The 26,990-nt window shown below is 40.2% G+C and overlaps 1 protein-coding gene and 2 pseudogenes across 1 annotated transcript in view; 1 reads left to right on the forward strand and 2 right to left on the reverse strand.

Annotated features, from left to right (window-relative positions):
• Positions 1–26,990, forward strand: part of LOC102244600 (phosphorylase b kinase regulatory subunit alpha, skeletal muscle isoform) — a 102,481-nt gene that overhangs the window by 64,717 nt on the left and 10,774 nt on the right. The window contains exons 6-7 of the mRNA XM_005863900.2: positions 11,267–11,349; positions 15,360–15,440. Of these exons, the coding sequence (XP_005863962.2) occupies positions 11,267–11,349; positions 15,360–15,440 (164 nt within the window). The remainder of the gene's footprint in view (positions 1–11,266; positions 11,350–15,359; positions 15,441–26,990) is intronic.
• On the reverse strand, positions 18,010–18,794 carry LOC102244010 (annotated as a pseudogene).
• Positions 20,579–21,174, reverse strand: LOC106725706 (annotated as a pseudogene).

Genomic DNA, 26,990 nt, shown 5'->3' on the forward strand with positions numbered 1-26,990 from the left:
ATTAAGATGACCATGGCACTCTTTTTTCAGCCTGATTTAAGAGAGTACCTTTTAATATTCCAATTTCTTTATAATTTGGCCTTTTTGCACAGGTGATTCTATTAACGGAGAATTAAATATTTCAGGATTAGGACATGGAGGTGGAGGGAGCCATGAAGGCCATTCCTCTCATTTTTTCTTTTCTTTCTGCTCCTCTTTAGGGGCGGAGGGTGCAAGGAGAGGAGATTTATCCTCCTTGGCCTCTCTTAAAGGCTCTAGCAAATGAAATACCGTGTTCCACAAGGGAAAACAGTTTTTGGAGGCAAGTTTTTTCCTGCTGATGAGCAAGTTCTGAGTAACTTTTTGACAAACATTCAAGATCTAATGTACCTTCTTCAAGAAACCAAGGGTTATGTTCTATAACATCAAGCAAAAATTATAAGAGATTACCTTCTGAAGCTTTAAGTTCTTAAGCACGCAAATCAAAAATCTAGAATAAAGTTTCTTACTTTTTAAGCCGAATTCTGCCCCATAAGCCTGGTTAGATAGACGTTCCCACCCTACTTACAGATCGTGACTTCTGAAGCTGATCGTGGACTTTGCATACGGTGAAATATCTCCCACCTTTACGGTGAATTCTTCCCCACCTTTATGGTGAATTCTTCCCCACCTTTATGGTGAAACTTAGTTTTTTTGCTCTAGGCGAAGCCTTCACTTCCAGATTTCCTGTCGGGTGCCAGATGTTGTAAATGTTTCCCTCCACGTCCCGTGTGGTTCAGGGTTCAGGATCTGGAAGAGGAGCTGCACACAAATGAAAGAGAAGAGACAAGAGATAATTTGGAAATATTGGGGTGCCAGGATCCAGGCCCAGCGGTCCAGGAGTTCCCAAAGGTTTGGACGGAGTCAGCGAAGAATGTTTTACACGGAGACAGCGTTCAGTAGTCTCTAGCTCTCTTTAGTCTCCGTGGATCTTTCTGTGCCTGGCTGAGGCCACAGAGAAAGATCCATGAGGCAAGCTGAGCCTTTATTTTATAGTCAGAGGTAAACAAGGTAGTGGTTACCATAGTTATACAGTTCTTGTGAGTTTCACTTGTTTTGGCCACTTCCTGCACTTCCCTCAGCCCATTAGCTTCCCAGATAAGATCTAGGGAGCGCTATAAGGTCAAGCCTAATTATGCTAAGAGGACTGTGCCCTCTAAGCTGGGACTTATTTGTGACTTTGCCAACAGGTCAGTCCGAGGCTTAACCCTATATCGGCTCCCACATACATTAACAAAAGAAAGGATAAAAATCATATGATCTTACCAGTAGGTGCAGAAAAGCATTTAATAAGAGTCAACATCCATTTATTATTAAAACACTCAATAAATTAGGAATAGAAGGAAAGTACCTCAACATAATAAAGAACATATATGACAAACCCTCAGCCAATATCATACTCAATTGCAAAAAGTTGAAAGCTTTTCCTTTGTAATCAGTAGCAAGACAAGGATGCCCACTCTCACCACTGTTATTGAACATAGTTCTGAAAGTCCTAGTCAGAGCAGTAAGGCAAGAGAAATAAATAAAAGGCATCCAAATCTGGAAGGAAGAAGTAAATGTATCAATTTTTACAGATGACATAATTCTCTATATAGAAAATCCTAAAAACTCCACCATATAATTTATAAACAATAAAGGAATACAGTAAAGTTGCAGGATATACAATGAATGTACAAAAATCCACTGCTTTCCTGCTAACAATGAAACATCAGAAAAATAAATGGAAAAAAACAACAACAATTCCTTTTGCAATTGCAACAAGAAATAAAATGCCCAGGAATAAATAATGGATGTAAAATACCTACAAAGCATTTTTAAAAGAAGTTAAAAAGACACAATGAAATGGATAGATATTCCGTATTTATGGATTGGAAGAATCAACATAGTTAAAATGGCCATATTCCCCAAAGCAGTATACGATTAAATGCAATCCCCATCAAAATCCCAATGTCATTTTTAAAGAAGTAGGATAAAAATTTATCATATTTAAATGGAAGCACAAAAGATCCCCCCCAAAACCAAAGTAATTTTGAGAAAAAAGAATGAAGTCAGAGGTATCACATTACCTGACTTTAATTACACTACAGAGCTATGATAATGACAAAAAGCATGGTATTGGCAGAAAAACGGACACACTGATGGATGGAATAGAATTGAGAACCCAGATATAAAAACACATGTATATGGGCAGATAATTTTTGACAAAGGACCCATAAGAACACAATGGATAAAAGAAAACCTTTTCAATAAATTGAAAAGCCACATGCAAAATAATGAAACTAGATTACTCTTTGTCCCCATGCACAAAAATTAATTCAAAATACATAATCAAAGACCTAAATATAAGATCTGAAACAAGTTACATAGAAGAATACATATGTAATAAACTTATGGACTTGGTCATAGACAACATTTTATGAACTTGACCTCAAAGATAAGGAAAGTAGAGGGAAAAATAAATGAATGGGACTATATCAAAGTAAAAAGCTTCTGCACAGCAAAAGAAACTGACAACAAAACAAAGAGGCAATGAACTGAATGGGAGATGATATTTGCAAACAGTAGCTCCAACAAATATTTAATATTCAAAATATATAAACTCATAAAATCAACAGCAATCAAACAATTCAATTAAAAAATGGACAAAGGACCTGAACAGATACCTCTCCCAAGAAGACATACGAACAGCCAATAGATAAATGAAAAGATGTTCATCCTCACTAGCAATTAGGGAAATGGAAGGCAAAACTACACTGAGATACCACCTCACACCTGTTATAATATGTATTATCAACAATACAAGTAATAACAAGTGTTGGAGAGATTGTGGAGAAAAGGGAACCCTCATTCACTGCTGGTGGGAATGTAGACTTGTACAGCCACTATGGAAAACACCCTGCCAGTTCCTCAAAAAAATTAAGAATAGGGTTACCATATGACCCAGCAATCCCTTTTCTGGGTATCTACTTAAAAACATTTATTTGCAAAGATATATACACTCTTATGTTCTTTGCAGCATTATTCATGGTGGCCAAGATAGGGAAACAACCAATGTGTCCTTTGATAGAGGATTGAATAAAGAAGATGTGGTACATATAAACAATGGAATACTACTCAGCTATAAGAAAAGATGAAATATTGCCATTTGAGACAACATGGATAGACCTTGAGAATATTATGCTAAGTTAAATAAGTCAGTCAGAAAAACTTAAGAACCGTAAGATTTCCCTCATATTTGGGATATAAAACTGAAACTCCTGGACACAGACAGCAGTGTGGTGGTTGTTAGAGGGAAGGGGTTGAGGAGTGGCAGGGGCCTAATGTATGGTGAGAGAAGATGGGTTGCCTTTGGGTGGTAGGCACACAATGCAATATACAGATCATATAACATAAATTTACACATGAAACCTATATGATCCTATTAACCAATTTCACCCCCAAAATTTAATAAAGCTATTTAGAAAAAAATGTAATGAGATACCATGGTACACCCACTAGGATGGCTATAATCAGAAGGTTAGAAAATAAAAAGTGTTGCTGAGGATATGGAGAAAATTAAACCCTCATACATTGTTGTTGGGAATGTTAAAATGGTACAGCCAATATGTGAAACAATCTGTGAGTTTTCAAAATGTTAAAGAGGGTTACCCTATGGTATAGCAATTTCTATACTAGGTATATACCCAATAGAAATGTAAACATTCACTCAAAAGTTTGTGCATATACCTGAGTGTTCATTATAGCATTATTTATAATAGCAAAAAATTCAAACAAACTAAATGCCCATCAAGTAATCATTGCATAAGTAAAATGTGACGCATCCACACAGAGTATGTTTAGCAATAAAGTGCAATGAAGTACTGATATATGCTACAACATAGATGAATCTTGAAAACATGCTAAGTAAAAGAACCCAGACATAAAAGGCCACATATTGTATGATTGCATTTATATAAATGTCCAGTATGATACATCTATAGAGACATAAAGTAGATTGGTGATTGCTTAGTTGGCAAATGTGATTGTTGAAGAAAAATGGGGAGTGACTGCTAATGGGTTTCTTTTGGGGGTAATGAAAAATGTTCTAAAATTGTGGTGATGGTTACAGAACACTGCATACCCTAAAATGATTAAACTACCTATTTGAAATGGATGAATTGTGTGTGAATTATATCTCAAAAACGTGATTTTTTAAAATGAGGGTGATTGAGGCTTAAGTTTAGATGAGTGTAAGTCAATCTAAGTGGAGTAGACCATTTAGTTGACCTCATTTCATGAGCCCTGAATGTATGCTTTATATAGAATTGCCATCTTGGGCTTTGCCCTGCCCTACCTCATTTGACCTCTGTGTATTCAAATCTTCACCCTCTGTTCTGCAAGCAGTGCCTTGGCTCCACAGAAGGGACATGACCCAGAGGTCCTGCAAGCATGGTATTGCTTCAAGAGCCAGGTTTTCTCCTGTGGTTAAAGAAAAAATAAAATAAAACTTTTAAAAAGGTAAAATAATAGTAGTAATAATAATCAAAAATAGAAATGTAATGATAAAAAAGTAAAATCAAGTGAGAAAAGAAAAAAATTAGTTTCTTAAGTAAAAGATAAAAAATAAAAAGTGAAGTAGTGAAGGTCATTCACTTCCTCTACTGTTCTGCTTGGCACGTCTGTTTCCTGTCAGGTGGTCAGCACAGTATTTGAGTTCCCTGAGATCCACCGCTCCTCTGTGTCATAAGCCACCATCCTGTTTTCAATCAGATGGATCTCTCTGCTCACTTTGTTTCTCCGTGCCTTCAGTTGAATTTACACAAGAGTCAATTTCTCACACAACCCCTGGTGGCAGTGTTTCTGTATTAATATCCGGAATTAAAAGGCCCCCATACCCAGTGTTTAGATTGTTCTTTCCCTGCCGCACTTAATACTGGGTTGGGATGGACTGTCACAGAGCTGGTTTCCTGTTTGTCTCTCCCCACTCTTCCCCAGTTTCCACAAAAACAACAACTTTCTCCTGCAGTGTCGAGTGGTTTTAATTAGAAGATCCTATATGCTGGACTTAGCAAGCAAGAGTAAGGAGGTAAAAAATTAAAAAGAGACAGGAAGCATGCAGACTCATGTCTTTTTCCCTGGCACTGTGCAGCCAGTATAGTACTTCAGGCTGCCTTTCTGGACCCAGCCCAGCTGTGGACTAATATCTAGAGTCCCCTTCTGCCAGCCGCCCTGTGGACCCCTCCCACATTCAAGGGCTACACTGACCACAATGACTGCGGATTTTGTGGGGTGCAGTCTTCCTCTGAGACTCTAGTCCCTGCTGTAAGTGTTTCTCCCTCCACCCTGGATCCCAGATCTCACTTTTCTCTAGGTTATATCTGACCTTTCCATCCATGGATTGCCTCACCAGCTGTGTTTAATTTGCCACTTCCAGGTGGGTGTTGTTTGATTCAACTGTTCCTTCTATCTGCTCTGTGAGAAGGCACCGGGCCCGTCTGCATATTCGGTGCCACTTTCTCTCCCCCTGGACAGACTTCTTATGGGCCCGCAGTTGGGGAGGCTGGAGTCCCCATGTTGTGGGTTCAGAGCTGAGGCAGCTGGTCCCTGGGCATTGTGGTTGTAGGATCCCAGCAGGTATCCGAGGTCTCCCCAGTTGAAGATAAGGCTGGGCTTCTGATCACAGTTGGTCTCCCCTTCAAGATGGCAAAGTCTCTGTGGCAGAGCCAGCCTCTCCAGGAGAGATTTCAGCAACAGTAGAGGCTGCCTGGCCAGGGAAGCCTGGTCTGCCAGTCCCCAACAGTCCCGTGGAATGTAGCTGTCCCTCACTCACAAATACAGACACTCCCTGCACGTCCACACACGCTCCTTTTGTTCTCTCACTCACACACTATCTTGCAGCCTGCTGTCCCATTGGCAGCCATCTTGGCTGTTTCAGATATTCAATAAATAATTATTAAACTTGTGCTATTCCATATTATTTAATTCCATTCAAAATGCTATGAGATTCTTTCAGGGACTATTTGAAATATATTTATGACCTGCAAATATATTTGGTTGTTTCCTTTTAATTGAGGTGCAGATTTATGTATATTACAAACTAAAAAACAAGTTTATGAGAGCAGTGAAATTAAAATTAAATGAAGCACAGAAGAGGGGAATCAATGACAGCATCATAGAGGAGATAGAATTTGAGCTGGGCTTTGAAAGAACAGTTAGGATTCTAAGATGTGGAGAAGGCCTTTTAGACAATACCATGAGCAAAGGGACATGTAAAAAGACTCAAACCTTATCTAATCTAATGAAAGAGAAACATGCAAATTGACTGCACCTCCGCCATGCCCCAAGCCACGCCCACCAGCCAATCAGAGTGACTGTATGCAAATTAACCCACCAAGATGGCAGCCGGCAGCCACGGAACTGGACCAAGCAGGAGGCTTGGTTGCCCCAGTAATGGAGGAAGCCAAGCTTCCCGTCTGCCCTGCCTGGCTGTGGCCTCTGTTCAAGGCTACAAAGTTTCAATTGTAGAAGATAAATAAATCCCAGATACCTGCTTCCAGCCAGCCTCCACTGGGAGCTTGGGTGGCTGGAGGCCATGGCCAGCCTGCAAACAGCCATCATCCCCTCACCCAGGCTGGCCACACCCTCATGGGGTGAGGGTCCCCGCTGGGGGGGTTGCCCAGCCTTCAAAGAGCCATCAGCCCCTTACCCAGGCTGGCCAGGCACCCCAGTGGGGACCCCAACCCTGAAGGGGCTATGGCCAACCAGCAAACAGCCATCAGCCCCTCACCCAGGCTGGCAAGGCACCCCAGCGGGAACCCCCACCCTGAAGGGGCTGTGGACAGCCTGCAAACAGCCATCAGCCCCTCACCCAGGCTGGCAAGGCACCCCAGCGGGAACCCCCACCCTGAAGGGGCTGTGGACAGCCTGCAAACAGCCATCAGCCCCTCACCCAGGCTGGCAAGGCACCCCAGCGGGAACCCCCACCCTGAAGGGGCTGTGGACAGCCTGCAAACAGCCATCAGCCCCTCACCCAGGCTGGCAAGGCACCCCAGCGGGAACCCCCACCCTGAAGGGGCTGTGGACAGCCTGCAAACAGCCATCAGCCCCTCACCCAGGCTGGCAAGGCACCCCAGCGGGAACCCCCACCCTGAAGGGGCTGTGGACAGCCTGCAAACAGCCATCAGCCCCTCACCCAGGCTGGCAAGGCACCCCAGCGGGAACCCCCACCCTGAAGGGGCTGTGGACAGCCTGCAAACAGCCATCAGCCCCTCACCCAGGCTGGCAAGGCACCCCAGCGGGAACCCCCACCCTGAAGGGGCTGTGGACAGCCTGCAAACAGCCATCAGCCCCTCACCCAGGCTGGCCAGCACTAAGGATGTCCGACTGCAGCTTAGGCCTGCTCCCCACTGGCAAGTGGACATCCCACGAGGGCTCCCAGGCTGCCAGAGGGATGTCTGACTGCCAGCTTAGGCCCAATCCCCCGGGGAGCGGGCCTAAGCCAGCAGGTGGTTATCCCCCAAGGGATCCCAGACTGCAAGAGTGGCACAGGCTGGGCTGAGGGACCCTCCCGAGTGCACAGATTTTTGTGCACCAGGCCTCTAGTTCATAATAAAAGAATTTCAAATTAAACACAAAGATTCTATTTCTCATCCATTAGAGAGGCAAAGATTTAAAAAATTATTAAAGCAAGTGTTGATGGGGTGTAGGGAACAGGCAGGTAGTGCTGTTTGGTATATAAACTGAAACTTTACATAATAACTTGGTGATAATTATCAATATTTAATACACATATGGTGAAGTATTTATGGAGAAGTGTACTGATATTTGCAACTTACTTTGAAATGTATCAAAAATAAGATGGGTTGATTGAAGGATAGATATGTGTTGAGAAAATATAGTAAGCCCTGTCCAGTGTGGCTCAGTTCATTGGAGCTTCTTCCCCTACACCAAAAGGTGGCAGGTTTGATTCCCAGTCAGGGCACATACCCAAGTCAGGTTTGATCCCCAGTTGGGGCACGCTTGCAAATATCTTCTTCCATTGGGTTTGTTGACTTTTTGTTCTCCCTCCCTCCCTCCCTCCCTCCCTTCATCCCTCCTTCTCTTTCTCTTCTTCTCTTCTCTCTTACTACAATTTTTTAAAAAAAGAAAAACTATAGTGAAATGTTAATGGTTGAGTCCAGGTCGTGTGTATACATCTATGCACTGTAAAATTCTAATTTCTTTTGTTTGTTGAAAACTTTCATAATAACATTTTAGAAAAATTATGTATAAATCTGTGACTCAGCAATTCTAATTCTAAGAATTTACCTTGATATACTGGTACATGTGCACAATGATATATAAATACACAGATATACATCGCAGCACTGATTGTGGTGATAAAAGATTAGAACTTCAATGTCTTTCAATAATGAACTAGTTATATGAGTATCATTCTGTGGAAAGCTGTGTGGCTATTAAAAAATGAGGCAGATATATTTAAAACTGTCTCCAAGTGATATATGAAAAAAGCAAGGTGCAGCATAATCTAGTTCTATTTTTCGTGTAATTTTTATATGTGCATAGTATATCTCTGAAGGATACAGAGGAAACTGGTTAGACTTATTTCCTCCAGAGAGGAGATTTGGCAGAGTGGAAGTGATGTGATTCAAGTGGAAGACTTTCACTGTATACCTGTTGGTATTTCTCTCATTAAAAATAAGAGATGGGGAAGAGAGAAAAGTGTTACTTTTTAAACAAAAATGGATTGTATTGTACATATTGGAAAGTAGTATGGCATCTTGGTAGGATCTTTGTCTCTAAAGTGATGCAGAAGTTGATAATCAATGGAGTCCTATTTATTGGTTACATGACCTTAGGCAAATAACATCTTTTTAAAAAAATTTTTTAAAATATATTTTATTGATTTTTTTTACAGAGAGGAAGGAAGAGGGATAGAGAGTTAGAAACATCGATGAGAGAGAAACATCGATCAGCTGCCTCCTGCACACCCCCCACTGGGGATGTGCCCACAACCAAGGTACATGCCCTTGACCAGAATCGAACCTGGGACCCTTCAGTCCGCAGGCTGACGCCCCATCCACTGAGCCAAACCAGTTAGGGCTACGCAAATAACATCTTGAAGCCTCAGAAGTACCCACCTCTTAGGTATGTTGTAAAAATTAAGTAGATAATTCATGCAAAACCCTCCATTGGGTAGAGAGGGTGCTTGTCTATCAGTCATACCTGGGAACAGGACATCTGCCAGAATAGGTGTGTAGGCATGGCCACCGAAAGTGTGGGAAGATTTTATATTTATACTAGAGGCCCAGTGCACAAAAATTCATGCACTCGGCGAGGGGGGGGGTCCCTTAGCCCAGCCTGTGCCCTCTCACAGTTCGTTAGCTCTCGGGGGATGTCCAACTGATGGCTTAGTCTGGCTTCCTCTGTGGGAGGCAACTGGCCCTGTCCCCCCATCGCCCCTCCACCGCCCCTTGTTGTCACTGCCACCTGATTGCCATCCCCTCCCTCTGCCCACTGGCATCTGCCTTGGCTGGCCTGGCATCGCCTGCTCAGTGCCCCTGCCCTCCACCAAGCAGTCATTCTGCCGTTCAGTCAATTTGCATATTAGGCTTTTATTATATAGGATATACTATCTTTGTATAGCTTACATTTAGATCAATTCTCATTATTACTCCAAAAAATATAGTTTTAAGTTTTCCTTAGAATCATAAGGTTTATCCACTTCTTGCTCAGTATTTAGGTTCTTTCCAATTCTTTTATGATTTATGTTTTTCCAGATGCCTAGATTTGTGCATTTAAGCACATTATAAATTAGTTACCTATAGAATCAGGAGTCTGAGACTTCCTATTAAAACCTACAAATAACAGTTAAAATTCTTCCATGTTAAAATATGCTGGTATCTCACTTAGTTGAAGACTAGCCTATGACTGATCTGTGATATTTTTTTAGAATCAAAGTACCTAAGAAGAGTAGGATTACTTGGGAATAGTAGGGTCATTTAGTCATTATGGCTGCCTGTAAAGCTTATAGTTATCATTTGTTATTGGTGGAAGTAGGGTGTCCACTGGTAGAAGTAGGGGATCCCTTTCCCCATTAGATGCTAGGGCTCAGGTTCTTATAACATCATGAGAAAAATAATTTTCTAAGACTTGCATGGGAGAGTGAGTGATTTTTATTTGCGTGGAGTTATATCCCTCCATTTCCAAAGTACCATTTCCCTTAAACCAGTCCTTGAAATGGTGCATCTGGGGCTCTAGCAGAGCGAAAAGCAAAGCCAGTGTCCAGAGTTTCTGTTCCATAGTGGAGTTGAGTCCAGTGTAATATCAGGCTAGTTAAAGTCCATTCATTAGTCCATTGTGTCTAGGAACCACATGGCTATGGGCCATGTGGACAAGTGCAGAGCCTAAGAGTCCTACAAGCCAGGAGTCAAGTTGCTATTAACAAGGAATGTTGCAGAAGACCAAAGAAAACCAAGCGACGCTTTAAAGAAGTGGAAGGACACTGTTTAATTACACCAGCAGACTCAGGGAATAGCTTTCCAAATCTGAGTACTGAAACATGCAGGGGGCTTCTTTATATATCTCCCTGTGGTCTTTTGTCCTGCAAATATGGATTATGCTTCCAGTCCTTTTTGTGGGCCTTGCAAGAAGGCCCCCAAGTGTTGGTGGTCTCCAGGCCATATCTGATGATTTGGCCTGGCACCAGCCTTAATAACCCTCCCTCCAGGGGCAGTGAACTGTTCACAGTTTTATGGCCTCTGTAACAGGTTCTGCAAGACCAGTTTCTGGGAAGGAGGTAATGACTTAATTATAGGTTAGCTTGCTGGCATGGATTCCAAATGCTAGCCCCCAAAATATCAGGGTTACATTTGAATTGGCCCTTTTTAGCCTTCTCAGGAGAAAGAGCAAGAGGAAACCCCTTTGTTTAGGAGGTTAAATATAAAATCTTCCCTTGCTTTCAGTGGCCATGCCTACACACCTATTCTGGCCGATGCCCTGTTCCCAGGTATGACTGACAATCAAGCACCCTCTCTACATCATTTAGACTTTACTGGGGATACCTCTATTCTTTCTTTGTCCAGTCCCTTCCCCCAGGATTTGTGGGGAGCAGACCTGGAGAGTGTTAAGCGATAGCTTCCTGGCACAAATGGCATGTCCATATTATCCGGCCTTTCCTTTGCTCCTTTTCTGTTAACTAATAACTGCATTAATTATAACAGTATCACATTGACCAGCTCTATATCTTTATTCTCTTTTTCCTCAGGACTTCATATCATCCACAGCCTAGATGAAGTCAATTTCATCCAGAACCTTGTGTTTTACATTGAAGCTGCATATAAAACTGCAGTAAGTACTCATTTGGTAATGCATTTTAAACATATGGTGATTTTAAAATTCTGGACAACCGATTCTTTCTCTTATAGCTGCATCTCATAGTGAACCAATCTATAAGGCTTCTGGCAGAAATTATCTTCAGTTTCTTTCTTTGCTAAGCTCTGTCATCTTCTGTTTACCTTCTCCCCAAGGGAGTTACAGAGGCAAGAGAGTCAAGATGCTATGTTTTCATTTCTTTCAAACTGAATATCTGATGGTATGTATTTGGGAGTCTGGGGATAAATTGTAGCCTTATTTTAATGACTTATGGTCTTAAGCAGGAGCAAGATGGCTAGGGAGTATTATGGGCCAGTTAGCTACTTAGAAATAAAATTTCTATGTGTATAATAGTATCTGTAGACATTGACTCAGTATTTACAGTACAAAATAGTTATTTTTTCTTATAACTACTATATGAGATAAATTTATATTAAATCATAAAATATTTAACATCTCTTCTCTCAGGGATCACTGTTCTTCATTACATGATGTTCACTGTGTTGAAAATGGATGTGTCATAGATAATCCATTTTTTAACTTAATTATTTAGTTTTTTAGTTGTTTTAGGTGGGAGGGTAAATCTGGAACCTGTCACTCTATATTTGCCAGAAGGATAAGTGTAACATAGACATGCTATAACTGGACAATCAATGGGTCCATGCTGCATGTTACTACTTGAGTCAATTAAGCAGAGGCAGGGTTGAATCATATATGAGCGTTTATTCTGTTAACATAAAAATAACCATCGAAACCTATAAAGAATTTTTGTGAGTTTATTTGAGCCAAACTGTCGACATATGCCAGGAAGCAGAACCTCAATGAATTGAGATAATGCTCTGGAGAATGGCAGGTTACATCTTTATTTATACATTGCAATCAAAGGAAGGGACATAGGTGGGTTACGTGAAATCCATTGGTGATAGACTAGAGAGGCAGGAGAAAGCAAAGTGGTTGGGGTGTGTGAAAGGGGGAGCCCCTGGGATTGGATATAAAGTAAAATGATAGACACATACTTAGGTGGGTGCAGGAACAATTAACATGATAATAATGAATGAGTTTGTGGTATGTGTCCTGGTGCCCAGCACATTAGGTTGTGTCCCAAGGGGTTCAGAAAAAGGGAAGTTACAAGTTACCCAGACATTTCAAGGGTATGTTATTATAGATGCAAAAAGACAGATAGGCTCAGTTAAGGTAAAGGTTGACCTTGTCAGTGAAGATACCAGCCTAGGATGTAACTGCCCACCATAACTGCTTTTAGTTAAAGTTTGATTTCAGACCATCCTTTGTGGTTACTTTAGGTCTCTGAGTTTGCAAGACTGCCATGCAGGCCTTCCTTGAGCTTGTCAGGTTAGCATGTGGCCCTTTTCATCCACAATTCCAATACTGCCAACAGTATGGGGAGAGCAGCGGTCATCCACAAAAATCTGCTCTGCACCCCACCATAAGCCAGCTGCTTATATTGGGTAAAAGGACAAAAGATTACATTGGGAAGTAGCCAAAGGGTATGCCAAATGGGCAGTTAACAGGTAAGCAGAGAGCTGGGGATCTTCAAAGGGCTTAGTGATATACAAGGGCTGGAAGTCTTCAAAGGGCTGACAATTCTGGTTTCTGCAGCAAAGTTGTTAATCTTTCCATGATAATAGGCAGCTCCAAATGGGGAGGATGGGCTGCATTTCCAGGTGACTTCCCAGGACCCAAGTGCAGCTGCCAGCAGCCTTCTTTAATCAGAACAAAACAATCACATTTAACAGAGCATGATTAATATTTCTTACAATTCTAGCTGGTTCCCCAACATTCTATTTCTGCCCCTATCAATATTTGATGCAAACAGACATTATTTGTTAACTGATTACTTTGCCTTCCAATATCATAGGCCTGGGTACAAATTAGGGTTCTTTGGCCTCTCCACTACAGCTAAGGATTGCAGCAGTAGAATTAATATTTGTGCCTTCTGAGAGTCTAATCTTTGCTGCACAAACAAGGGTACAGCTGAGTTTGGGGGCAGGTCAGACTAGTCATGGGATAAATATGGCTTACCTTCCTGAAGCTTTAACTCAGAGATCTGACATGAAAAGTAATTTAAGATACATATGGAAATAAATACAGGTGTGTAAAGTATATTGTGTGTATGTGTGTTTGTATGTACATGTATGTATGCACATGGGTGTGTTCAAGTTCTGTTTAGTGAGAGGGCCTAGAAGCAATGACACTATAGTGACAATGAGCACCATTGTTCAAGTCTTGGATTGTAACTATCATTCTCTAGTAAAAGAAAACAGGATTCCGTATGGAGATGGTCAGTTCCTGGGCTGGTATATGAAAAATACAAGATGAGACTGGAGCATCATGTAGTGACAGAAGTGAGGAAGTGTTCAAAAAGAATGGGGCATGTCAAACCTGGTAGAACACCCTAAGACCAAAGTTGGAACAATTCGAGCAACAAAATAATATCATTTTATTACAACCTAGAGAAGAACCTAAAGATCCATAATTTCCTACTGATATAAATAAACAACTGAATATAGAAATGGGGGAGAAATGATAGCTCTTCCTTAGTGACAAATTGCAGAGGTAATGAAGGAACTAGAAAATCACCATTGAAACACCACTAATAGCCGAAACCGGTTTGGCTCAGTGGATAGAGCGTCGGCTTGCGGACTGAAAGGTCCCAGGTGCGATTCCGGTCAAGGGCATGTACCTGGGTTGCGGGCACATCCCCAGTAGGGAGTGTGCAGGAGGCAGCTGATCGATGTTTCTCTCTCATCGATGTTTCTAACTCTCTATCTCTCTCCCTTCCTCTCTGTAAAAAATCAATAAAATATATTTAAAAAAAAAAAAAAGAAACACCACTAATAATTGTTGCTGGCAGGACTCACACTAATGAATGCTGTCAGCTGATGATCTTGGAACCAATTTAACAGCAATGGGAATCCTCAATTTAGGGTGCAGTGAAGAAGTAAACTAGTGTTCTGACATTAATTTCTTAGTTTTGACAGTTGTACTATGGTTATGTCAGGTGTTAACATTAAGGAAAGCTGAGGTAAAGGTATATGGGAACTCACTGTACTATTTTTGTAACTTCTCTGGAAGTCTAAAGTTATTTCAAAATAAAGTTTGTTAAAATTAATTTTAACTGTTATCTTTATATTATCAAGGGGCCATATAGAGTAATGGTTAAGAATGTAGGCTTCGGAGTGAGAGTACTTGAACTGTAATCCTAGCTCTGTCACTTATTAGCTGTATGTCATTGGGTGAGTCACTTAACCTCTCTTTGCAGCTCAGTTTTGTCATCTATAAAACGTAATGATTAAGGAAGATAATAGTGTAAAGTGCGTAGGTTAGTGCATAGTACATTTTCAATGCCAATATAGAGTAAAATTAGAATGGATATTTAAAATAAAGTACCAGGGTGTGGTTTAGGCTCCATTTCGTAGACCCCTTGGGTATCTGCTTTGATGGAAAATTTTGAGAAATACCTCTCCAGATGAACTGAACTGTAGTTCTTAGTACTAATCAACTGTTCAGGAGTCCGCCAACTTCTTGGAAGCCCCACAAAAATTTAAAGTTACTGGGAAAATACCTATGGGGCAACCCACCTCATTGGATATCCTTAATAAGCATTGTGGGTACACATAAATATGTCAAATTAGCTACTATGCATGCCTTTTATTCAAGGGTTGTGCATCTAGTGCAGTGATGGCGAACCTATGACACGCGTATCAGAGGTGACACGCGAACTCATTTTTTTGGTTGATTTTTCTTTGTTAAATGGCATTTAAATATATAAAATAAATATAAAAATATAAGTCTTTGTTTTACTGTGGTTGCAAATACAAAAAATTTCTATATATGACATGGCACCAGAGTTAAGTTAGGGTTTTTCAAAATGCTGACATGCTGAGCTCAAAAGGTTCGCCATCACTGATCTAGTGAGTATTTAGTAGTGATGACTTGCTAATGTTATGTTGGTTTTTTTATGGCAGGACTTTGGTATATGGGAACGTGGAGACAAGACCAACCAAGGCATCTCAGAATTGAATGCCAGTTCAGTTGGAATGGCAAAGGTAATTTTCCTTGCTTTGTTTGTCCCAGGTATGGGGTAAGGAAGTCTGGTACAACTTTGCACTAGATAAAGGCTTAACATGAATATGGACCATCGTCAAATTAATTGTTCTTTTAAACCACAGGTAAAATTCAGATTCTACTATAGAACTATGAACATGTAGGTGAGGACATCTTTCATAAGCTCCAGATTTATATATACAAACTAGTTTTGTAGCATATCTCTACTTACATACCCTACAAGGACCTAAGAGAACATATCTTAAACTAAACTCATTATCTCTACCATTCCAAAAACAAAAATAAGGAGGTCTTTGGTCCTTCTGTACACCATTTGACAAAGCTTGATATCATGGAACCATTTCTCTTTATTGTTGTTGTTTTGTTTTTTAAAATATTTATTGTTGAAAGTATTATAAATATCCCCAATTTTCCCCCATTGACCATCTCCTCCCCACTCCTAACGCCTCCCAGGCCTTCACTGCACTGTTGTCTGTGTCCATGGGTTATGCATATAAGTTCTTTGGTTAATCTCTTCCCGCCCCATCCCCCACCTTCCCTCTGAAAATTGTCATACATTTGTGGCTTTATTTCTGGTCTTTCAATTCTGTTCCATTGGTCTGTGTCTGTTTTTCTGCTAATACCATACTGTGTTTTTTTATTTTTTTATTTAGAAACAAATTTTATATAAGATCTGAAATACAATTCTTAAAATTCAACTTCTCCAGAAAACCCTGGCTACACAATAATACATTGCCTCTGTTGTTACAGAATTTACCAGGAGGCCGAAAAATACACAGGGAGTACTCAGAGATCTAGGATAAACCCATTTATTTTCAGATGTTTCAAATGTACTAGTACAGTGATTCAGGGGGTCAGTTCTCCAAATCCCTGAGTGAGTGAATATGGAGGAAGCTTTTCCTTTACACCCTTTGGTTTCTTTGTCCCTCAAATATGGATCAGGCTTCCGAACCATTCGTGGGCTTTGCAAAAAGCCCGGATGGGGGATGTGAGACCACACCCAAAGGCCTGGCCTGGCACCAACGCTGATAACCCACTCCGGGGGTTGTGTATGATGATTCATATATGGCCTCTGTAAAATGGGAGTATTTAGGTAAATAGGTATTGCTAGACCAGATTGTTAAGAAAGGGGCAGTGACTTAATTATAGGCTATCAAGAATGTACATTAGGTTACTGGCACAGATTCAGATTGCTTGCCCCCCAAAAATGTCTTATATTCCCCATCACTATCAGGTTAGGACATACATTGAACTCAAATACAAAAACGATGAAACAAACCAGCATCCTTCAACAATTTGAGAAAAGATAGAATGCCTAAAGAACAACATAGATAGACTTTCAGAGGATGGACTGTTTTACTTCAAGCACCATAAGAAAGACCACAAATGCATGGGTTTTGGGGTATATACATTAAATTGAACCTTGGGCATTAGGGATCAGGGCATTTTGTCATGTGGCATCCTATATAATAAAGAGGTAATATGCAAATTGACCATCACTCCAACACACAAGATAGCCGCCCCCATGTGGTCAAAGATGGCCTCCCCCATGTGGACACAAGATGGCCACCACAAGATGGCCGGCAGGGGAGAAAAAAACAGGGGGGGGCTGTGGGGGGGGGGGGACCCAGGCCTGCAGGAGAGGACAGCTGGGGGGGACCCAGAACTGCAGGGGGGGCAGATGGGGGGGACCAGGCTGGCAGGGGAGGGCAGTTAGGCGTCAATCAGGTTGGCAGTGGAATGGTTAGGGGGTGATCAGGCTGGCAGGCAGAAGCAGTTAGAGGCAATCGGGCAGGCAGGCAAGTGAGCATTTGGGAGCCAGCAGTCCCAGATTGTGAGAGGGATATCCGACTGCCTGGGATCAGGCCTAAACGGGCAGTCGGACATCCCTTGAGGGGTCCCAGATTGGAGAGGGTGCATGCTGGGCTGAGGGACACCCCCCATGCATGAATTTCGTACACTGGGCCTCTAGTTAACATATAATTATAAAACTGTGTAATATCAAAGGGATAAAACCACCAGCATTCAACTAATGTTGTCAACTAGGCAAGAAAATGTTCTACTGAATGTTTCTTTTTTATCTAATTACTGCATACACTGGTAGTAACTTTGAAATGAGAAAAGGAGTTTGCATTCTTATTTTCTGTTTAAAAGAAAACAGAAAACAGCCCACTCGGTGTGGCTCAGTGGTTGAGCATCGACCTGTGAGCTAAGAGGTCACAGTTTGATTCCAGTCAGGGCACATGCCTGGGTTGCGGGCTCAATACCCAGTGTGGGGGTGCAAGAGGCAGCCAATCAATGATTCTCTCTCATCATTGATATTTCTGTCTCCCTCTCCCTTCCTCTCTGAAATCCATAAAATATATTTAATAAAAATAAATAAAACAAAAGAGAAAACAAACAGAGGCATAAGGCCTGTTATGCATTAACAATTTTAAAGAACATCAATTATAGAAGAAAAAGACTAAGAAAAAATAGTGTTTACAAATACCAGATATAACAGTGAGTGGTCAGTAGTTCTCAGATGCAGCCACTTTGTAATCACTGTCACTAAACAGTGACAGCATTCTTTGCCAGATATTTTAGGAAATCATGCAAATAGCCCAACAATTATGTAAGGCTGTTCTTATCAAGGGGCATATACACCAATATTGCTCTGATTCTTACGAATAATCTCAGTAAGTGTGGTGCTCCATAATCCTGGGACATCGGTGGCACTTTGAGGATTGGGGCATACTGAAGCCTCTCAAATTTGTAGAGCAGCTGAGTGCCCAACATCATGTTGAAGTATTCATTTCTTTCTGCCACGACTTCATTCACTGCAAATTCCTTATTATCGACATTTCCTTGCTACTTCTTGCAATTTGCATACTCTTCCAGAATGGCATCTACATTTTTCTTAGCAGGGAGTGCAAATAGCTGCTTCTGCCTGGTAACTAAGTCCCAGTCCTCAAGAAGTCATGGTTTAATTCTTCAGGAATCTTCATCTTTAATTTTCTTTCTATTCTTAAATAGCTCCTCGATTTCAACAACGGGGTCTGCCTGAGCCCTTTTCTTCCAAGATGGCTGAGGGGCTTCACTGTTACTGCCACCGTCTATATTTCCAGGAGTCTTCTGTTTGTTCTTTCTTGTCTTCCTCGTGGATCCTGAAGGGGGATTCACAGAGCAACCCCCCATGTACTCAGAAGGGCTGGTTTAAGATTCTTCTGCTGTGGACCAGCTGTCTTCTTTCCTGAGGAAGCCCCTCTCATTCTTACTTCTCTGCATATTGCTTGTAGTTGGTATTTTGAAGTTGTCTTTTTCTGCAGACTGTTGTCCATGAGTTTGAGAACTCTGCTTTCTAGAACTCATTCAATCCTGTTTTTATTTAAATCAATAATCCTCTACCTTCTTGCTCTTCCATAAACTCCTAGTATTTTCCCAGGTGGAATCTTAACAGTTCTTCTGTGATATTTGGAAGGATGAGCTGGGAGACACAACCCAAGATTCTGTAATCAGGATCAGATCTTCTGATCCTTACAGTAAACTAAGCTTTTCTGATAGTGGCCTGAAACAAGAATCCAGTTCCTTCCAGCAGCTGATGTGTGATCACTGCTGTCCCTCTAACACCATAGTCAAGGCCATACTGTTTGTTTGGGGTTTTTTTTAGTTTAACATTTATTCCTTTAGTTGAACAACCTCTACACACAAAATAGATGGTTTAAGATTTTTGAGTAGAAAGGAATTTAGGTCTTAAGAGGTTTTATGAGTCTAACATGTTTTATGGAAATAATTTAATTGAGCCTTTTAAGAACCCAGAGGAAAATAAGAAAAATTGGTTTAAAAGGAAAACAGCAATTCATTTTTGGAAACCAAACTACTTATAAGTCAGCAAACCCAGAATTGGAAATTGGGGCCATTTCCCCTTCTATATTTCCTACATGCTAAAATTTACCCTGGGAAACAGAAGTCTAGTCTATTGGAAGACAAGAGGCAAAAAGAATGTGGTGGTATGCTTTAACATTAAGGTGAGCACAAGTTAAAACATGGGAAGTTTGTGGAATGATACGGATTTTGAGACTACTTTGAGCGGGGATGAGAAAAATAACTAGACAATGCATAAGGTTAGACTGGAAACTATGAACTTGTGTTTATACCAGCTACATGACTTTCCTCAGTAGCTTTATGAGAATAATGGATGACTGATTGGACTAAGCAATGAAATACTTTTAAATAAAGCCAATCATATTCCCCCCTCTAAGGTGGCTAGAGAGTTCATAATGGTTACTAATTATCACAACACACCTAAAGGTAATTCCCTTCTCATTTACCCTATGTCGAATTTTCATCAGTTTAAATATATAGCAGTATAATTATCACCGCTTCTTTGGATGAAATTCAGTATTCCACAGATCCTGCAAGTCATGTGATTGAACCAGGAGCTTCTACCTTTTATGTGAAGGTCAATGGTATGGTGGAGACCAAGTCAATTTTGTTTAGGTAAACCAGCCTGTTTAATTTTAAGAGAACCGTCTTGCAACAGGATTGTTCAATTCTAAAAAATGGTGGCATTCTTCTACACTTTTCTCTTTTCAGAAGCAACAGTTATATTGGGTTCATCTAAAAATGTGAACCCCCAAGTTAACTTTCATTTTTCTGCATAGGGCCATGAGATTAGGATATCTTTCACATTTCTAAGCAAATTTCAATTAAAAAATGTTTGTCCTTGCCAAACTCCAAAAAACAGCCTCTCGAGAGTGAACCAGCAGAACATTGCATTATCCCAATAAAGCTGTAGGTTCTATCACATGTACCAACAAATCTACACGGCTAGTTCTGCACTCCTCTTTCAAAGAATTTACTTTATGCCTATTATACCAAACAGCATTTTAAATACTAAAGACTCCACCAAACCCTCTAATAAGATAAAGCAAAGACAAAAGTGTTTATCTTATGACAAACGAGATACTCCATCACTTTTAGTCTTCAAACATTATTGCACTTTAACTTTCATAATTTCATAATGTATTCATGAAACAATATGCAGGCAACTAGTTTTAACAAATTAAAGAACACTTTTAAGCAGACATGACTGCCCTAAATTGTTTATTAGGAAAGAATTTGACAAACATTACTTATATTAGCAGTAAAGGTGGAGCTGGAGAGTATTGTGATTTCCAAGCTGCACAGAGAGAATCACCAATAGTGTGGTGGAACTCATGGCCCTTTCCAAGGCCATGGCTTTTGGAGCCAGGGAATGTCAGCCCTCTCATCTCCCTGTGCTTGTGGACTGTTTTGGGTGTCAGGATTCCTTTTAATAGCTTTATAGAATGGATCCATGAGGATAACCTCAAAGAATTTGTATGTTGAATCTTCACCAACCCAGTAAGAATTCAGGATGCTTAGAGCCCCACAGCAGTGTCCAGCTCACTCCTCAGCATCAGACTGAAGACGTCAAGTAAACTTTAGCTGGTTAACACCATGATGGCTTGCTGTAGGTCGAACTCTTAGGAACAGGGTGTTTGTGGCCACCACAGTTAACAGAAATCTGATATATAACATAACTTTGTTTGGCCTTGTATCCCAACCCGTATGCTTTATTGGTCTGGGTTGGGTAGGGGGCCCTGTGGAACTCAGAGAGCTGGTGGTAGTGCCAAAAGCACACCCTAGAAGGAAGCGCATTACATAAGACTGCGTCTTTCTCCATAGCTCCTGGATGTACTTGTAAGTGCCCATCTTGCCTTACCTGATGGCTGTGGCCAGACTGAAAGGAAGAGCCTTTCTCCAATGCCATACTGTTTTGATTACTGAAGTCAGGAAGTGTGATGCCTTTGCCTTTATTCTTTTTTTCTCACGATTGTGTTGGCTATTTGGGATCTTTTGTGGTCCCATATAAACTGTGGTGTTTTTTTATTGTTGTTGTTGTTCTATTTGTATGAAAAATGACATTGGGATTGAGGTAAGGATTGCATTAAATCTGTATATTGCTTTAGATATTATGGCCATCTTAGCAATGTTAATTCTTCCAATCCATGAACATGGAATACCTTACCCTTTCTTTGTCTTCAATTTCTTTTAACAATGTCATGTAGTCTTCACTTCCTTAGTTCAGTTTATTCTTAGGTATTTTATTTTTTTGTTGCAATTGTAAATGGGTTTTCTTCATTCTCTTCATTGTTCATATAAAGGAATTCAACAGATTTTTGTACATTGATTTTTTTTATCCTACAACATCATTTACTTGTTGTTCCTAATAGCTTTTGGTGGAGTCTTTAAGGTTTTCTATGTAGAGGATCATGTCATGTGCAAATAGTGACAGTTTTACTTTTTCATTACCAATTTGGATGCCTTCTATTTATTTTTCTTTCCTAATTGCTCTGGCTAGGATTTCCAGTACTATGCTGAGTAGCAGTTATGAGAGTGGGTGTCATTGTCTTGTTACTGATCTTAGAGGAAAAGTTTTCATTTTTTTACCATTGAGTATAATTTAGCTGTGGGTTTTTCATATATGGCATTTATTATATTGATGTACTTTTCTTCTATACCCATTTTATTGAATTTTTTATCATAAATGAATGCTGTATCTTGTCAAAGGCTTTTTCTGCATCCATATGGTCATGTGATTTTTATATTCTATTTTTAAATGTGGTGTATCAAATTGATTCATGGATACTTAACCATCCTTGTATCTATGGAATGAATCCCACATGATTGTATTGTATGATCCATTTAATTTATTTTTGTATTTGATTTGCCAGTATTTTGTTTAGAATTTTTCATCCATATTCATTAGAGATATTAGCCTGTAATTTTCTTTTTGTGTGTTGTCCTTGCCTGGTTTTGGTTTCCAGGTAATATTGGCCTTGTAAAATGTGTTGGGAAGTATTCTCTCTACTTCAATTTTTTTGGAAGAGATAGAGAAGGATTGGTATCAAGTATTTGAATGTTTGGTAGAATTCACCAGTGAAGTCATCTGTGCTGTGTGTGTTTTTTGGTGGGGAGGGGGTTTGGAGATTTTTTAAAAATTTGTTATTTTTATTGACAAGATTTATAGAAACAAATATTTAAAAATCAAAGGCTAATTCTTAGGTCTCATTCAGTTTAATCCATTCATTTATATTAAGTGTAACTTTCTCTAATGTCTTAACAAGTTTATCAAGAAACAAGTCAAGCCCTAGCTGATTTGGGCTCAATGGATAGAGTGTCAGCCTGTAAACTGAAGGGTTCTGGGTTCGATTCTGGTCAAGGGCACATGCCCAGGTTGCGGGCTCGATCCCCAGTAGGGGGCAAGCAGGAGGCAGCCGATCAATGATTCTTTCTCATCACTGATGTTTCTTTCTCTCTCTCCCTCTCCCTTCCTCTCTGAAATTAATAATAAAAAAAGAAACAAGTCAAAACTATGAAAATACTTGTTCACAGTCAACATAGTTTTACATATTTCTGTTCTATGGTACAAATATATTTTTATTTTAAACACAGGAGGTTTTTCATTAGTTTCGATTTCCTTACTAGTTGTCAGTCTAGTTAGGTTTTCCACTTCTTCATGATTCAGTCAAGGAAGGTTATATACTTCTATGAATTTATCCATTTCCTTTAGGTTATTGAATCTGGTAGCATGTAGACTTTCATAGTATTCTTGAATAATCCTCAGTATCTCGTGGTGTTGTAACTTTTCTTTTATTTCTGATTTTATTTATTTAAGTCTTTTTTGAGCCTATGTTTGTCTTTAGAGGTGAGATGAATTTCTTGCAGGCAAATTAGAGTTGGGTCTTATTAGTTAATCCATCCTACCACTCTGTGCCTTTTAATCAGTGTGTTCAGTTCATTTACATTTTGGGTGATTATTGATATATGAGAATTTCCTATAGCCATTTTATCTTTTGTTTTCTGGGTGCTCTGTATCTCCATTGTTTTCCCCCACACTTCTGTTTCTGTCTGCTATTTTAGTTTGGTGGTTTTCTGTGATTTGTTTTCTGTTTCATCTCTTTTTATGTGTCTTGTCCCAGCTCTGAATTTGTGTGTGTGCGCGTGTGTGTGTGTGTGTGTGTGTGTGTGTGTGTGTATGTGTGTGTGTGTGTGGTACTATTAGGTTTGTGTAAAATGTCTCATATATAGGGGTGGGCAAAAGTAGGTTTATAGTTGTGAGTATGTGAAACAAAGTTTATTCTGTATTATTATTTATTAACTAGAGGCCTGGTGCACAAAATTCATGCAAGAGTAGGCCTTCCTTCCCCCAGCTGCACTGGCTTCCCGCAGGCACCCAGGACCCGGGCTGGCTTCCCTCTGGCCCCAGCTTCATCTGGAAAGACGTCCAGAAGGATGTCTGGTCTAATTAGCATATTACCCTTTTATTATTATAGATTATTGTATTATTTTCCATATGAACACTATAAACCTACTTTTGCCCACCCTTGTATACAATAGTCCTTTTTTCCCCAATTGCCTCTTATCTTTATTCACCTGTACAATTTCAGTTCAATTCCTCCTCCCCTTTTATGATTTTGTTGTCAAAAATTATCTTTTTTATGCTGTGCATTTATTACCAACTTGCACAAATTGTAGTATAGTTATTTTTTATTGTCCCTTTTCCCCTTTAACTTTTATGTTATAAGTAAGTATTTAATATCTTATTCTAAAGTGGAGCTGCAATTTCCTGCTTCTGTCTGTTCGTCATCTTACTTAAAGTTTTGAATATTTTTGTTATTTTGTTTCTTATAGAAGAGCTCCTTCCAACATTTCTTGTAATGCAGGTCTTATAGTGATAAATTATTTCAGCTGTTATTCATCTGGGGAAGGATTTAGTTTTCTTTCATATCTAAAGGACATCTTTGCAGAATATATTACCCTTGGCTGATGGTTCCTCTCTTCCAATATTTTGAATATTTCCTTCTACTGTCTCCTGGCTTGTAATGTTTCTACTGAAAAATCTGATTATTATCTAATGGTGTTTCCCTTGTAGGTTAGTCTTTTTCCCCCTGGCTGTTTTGAGAATTTTTTCTTTTTCATTAATTTTTGACAGTTTGAAAAATATGTGTCTTGGAGAGGTCTTTTTGCATTAATACAGTATGATTAGGTGTTTTATTGGTGTCCTCTATACTAAAGTCCAGTTCTTTTCATAGGCTTTGGAAGTTCTCATCAATTATTTCTTTTAGTAGGCTCTCTGTTCCATTTTTCTTCTCTTCACCTTCTGGTATAACCATTATCCTCATATTGCTCTTTCTAAAGGAGACAAATAGATCTTGTAGAGTTCTTTTATTTGTGTAAACCCTTAATTATCTCTCTTTTCCCTCCATTGTTATTTTTAGGTTTCTATATTCGAGCTCACTAATTCTCTTTTCTATCTGTTCTGTTCTGTTTCCAGTGCTGGTGAATGCAGTCCTCATCTCATTTACTGAGTTCTTGAGCCCCCGAATTTCTGTTTGGTTATTTTTTATAGTTTCAATCTGTTTGGTACAGTATTCAATTGTTCATTAATTTTATTCCAAAGCTCATTGAACTTTCCTTCTGAGTTCTCTTGTACCTTGTTGAGGTTCTTTATAACTGCAATCTTAAATTCTCTGTCAATAAAGTCACAGTCTTCCATGACTTTGGTTTTTAGATAATTTTCCTTTTCTTTCTGTATCCCCATGTTACCTGGATGTCCATTGTATTTGATGAATTGTTTCTCTGCCTGCACATTTTAGGTAGGGAATTCTTTTTTGTTGTTGATTAGATACTGTTTTACTCTTGATAGGTAGGATACTTTTTTTTTGTTTTCCAGCAGATGTTGGTATATCACAAGGTTTTGTTTAATCTTACCTGCACTATTTGTGCCTCTGGTATTATGGTAGAGTTGCATTTCTTAGGTTAAGGAAAATGCCATGTACCCACTGGGATGGTGGATGTCCCCTCTATGACCACTTTTCATGGTTATGAAGCACTACTACTCTGGTAGGGAATGTGGCTGGTAGTGGAGAACTGGCTTTTCAAATTCTCTGTACTACCTCCTTTTTACTAATAGTCACTGGCTCTGCTGTGTTTTCAGAGGTGTCTCCACTACCTCTACCAGGCTCTGCCAGGTTGGGTGGGGCAAGGGAAGCAAGTACATCCTCCACCTCATGCCAGCAATGGCTGTCGGCATCACTGTACTGTTAGTCTTCCCAACCACCTCTACCAGATCTGCCGTGTTGGAAAGAGGGGAGAGGAGATGGGTTTTTACAAGAGACCATTGCTTCTGACTCTCTTAAAATCTAGGCAATAGTGTGAGGGCTGCAGCCCTACTTCTCTATGGCTACCAACTCACTGGAACTGCAGTGGGCACCCAATTGCATCTATGACCACTATTTTTTACCTTGTTCCTCATGCCACCTTCCTACTCATCCCAATCCACCCACATTCAGATGTTCCAATGATTGTATTTTTCAGGTGTGTGTGTGTTTTGAGCAGGGTATCCTTTGTTGAGTTCTAGTTGTTCAACCTGTAAATTTAAGGAGAGAAACAAAGGAGTCTTCTCACTCCGCCATGGTATGGACATCATTCCAAGTCCTTAAATTTATTTTTTTTTATGTATAAGTGACATATGCCATTGTGCATATTAGAGGAATAATACAATGTGTTGATTTGATACATATATCTATTACAATATGATTATCACCAAAGCATTAGCTAGCACCTTTATTACATCACATAGTTACCTTTTTTTGTTGTAGAAACAATTAATATTTACTCTGTTAGCAGTTTTGGAGTTTATAATACAGTATTGTTATCTTTAATCATTGTGTTATGAATTAGATCTTCAGGACTTATTTATCTACTGGTTGTAAGTTTGTATCCTTAAACAACATTGCCCAATTCCCTCACCCTCCAGCCTCTGGTCTCACTCATTCTATTCTGCTTTGATAGGTTTGATTTTTTAGCTTCCATGTTGAGTGATATAATATAGAAGTACTGTATTACTTTACAAAGTCTGTCTCTGTCTGACTTTCTCATTTAGCATAATGCTCTCAAGGTTGATCCATCTTGTTACAAATGGCAGGATTTTTTATTTCTCATGGCTGAATAATATTTCATTTCATATATATACTACATCTTCTTTATTGATTCATCTGTTGACAGACACTTAGATTTTTTCCCATATTTTGACTATTATGAAAAACTAGAGGCCCGGTGCACAAAAATTTGTGCACTCGGGGGGGTTCCTCAGCCCGGCCTGTGCCCTCTCGCAGTCTGGGACCCCTCGGGAGATAAAGACCTGCTGGCTTAGGCAAGCTCCCGGGTGGCAGAGGGCAGGCCCAAACCCTAGGTGCAGCCCCTGGTCAGGCTCAGAGCAGGGCCAATTGGGGGGTTGAGGCACCGCCCCCTGTCACACTCAAGGCAGGGTTGATGGGGAGGTTGCGTCGCCACCTCCTGTCACTCACAGAGCAGGGCCAATAAGGGGGTTGGGGCGCTGCCCCCTGTCACTCACAGAGCAGGGCCCATCAGGGGGGTTGGGGCTCCGTACCCTGTCATGCACAGAGCAGGGTCGATCAGGGGGTTGGGGAGCTCCCCCCTGTCATGCACAGAGCAGGGCCCAT

Source organism: Myotis brandtii, unplaced genomic scaffold (genome assembly GCF_000412655.1).
Source record: "Myotis brandtii unplaced genomic scaffold, ASM41265v1 scaffold1816, whole genome shotgun sequence".
In the NCBI taxonomy this organism is placed as follows: domain Eukaryota; kingdom Metazoa; phylum Chordata; class Mammalia; order Chiroptera; family Vespertilionidae; genus Myotis; species Myotis brandtii.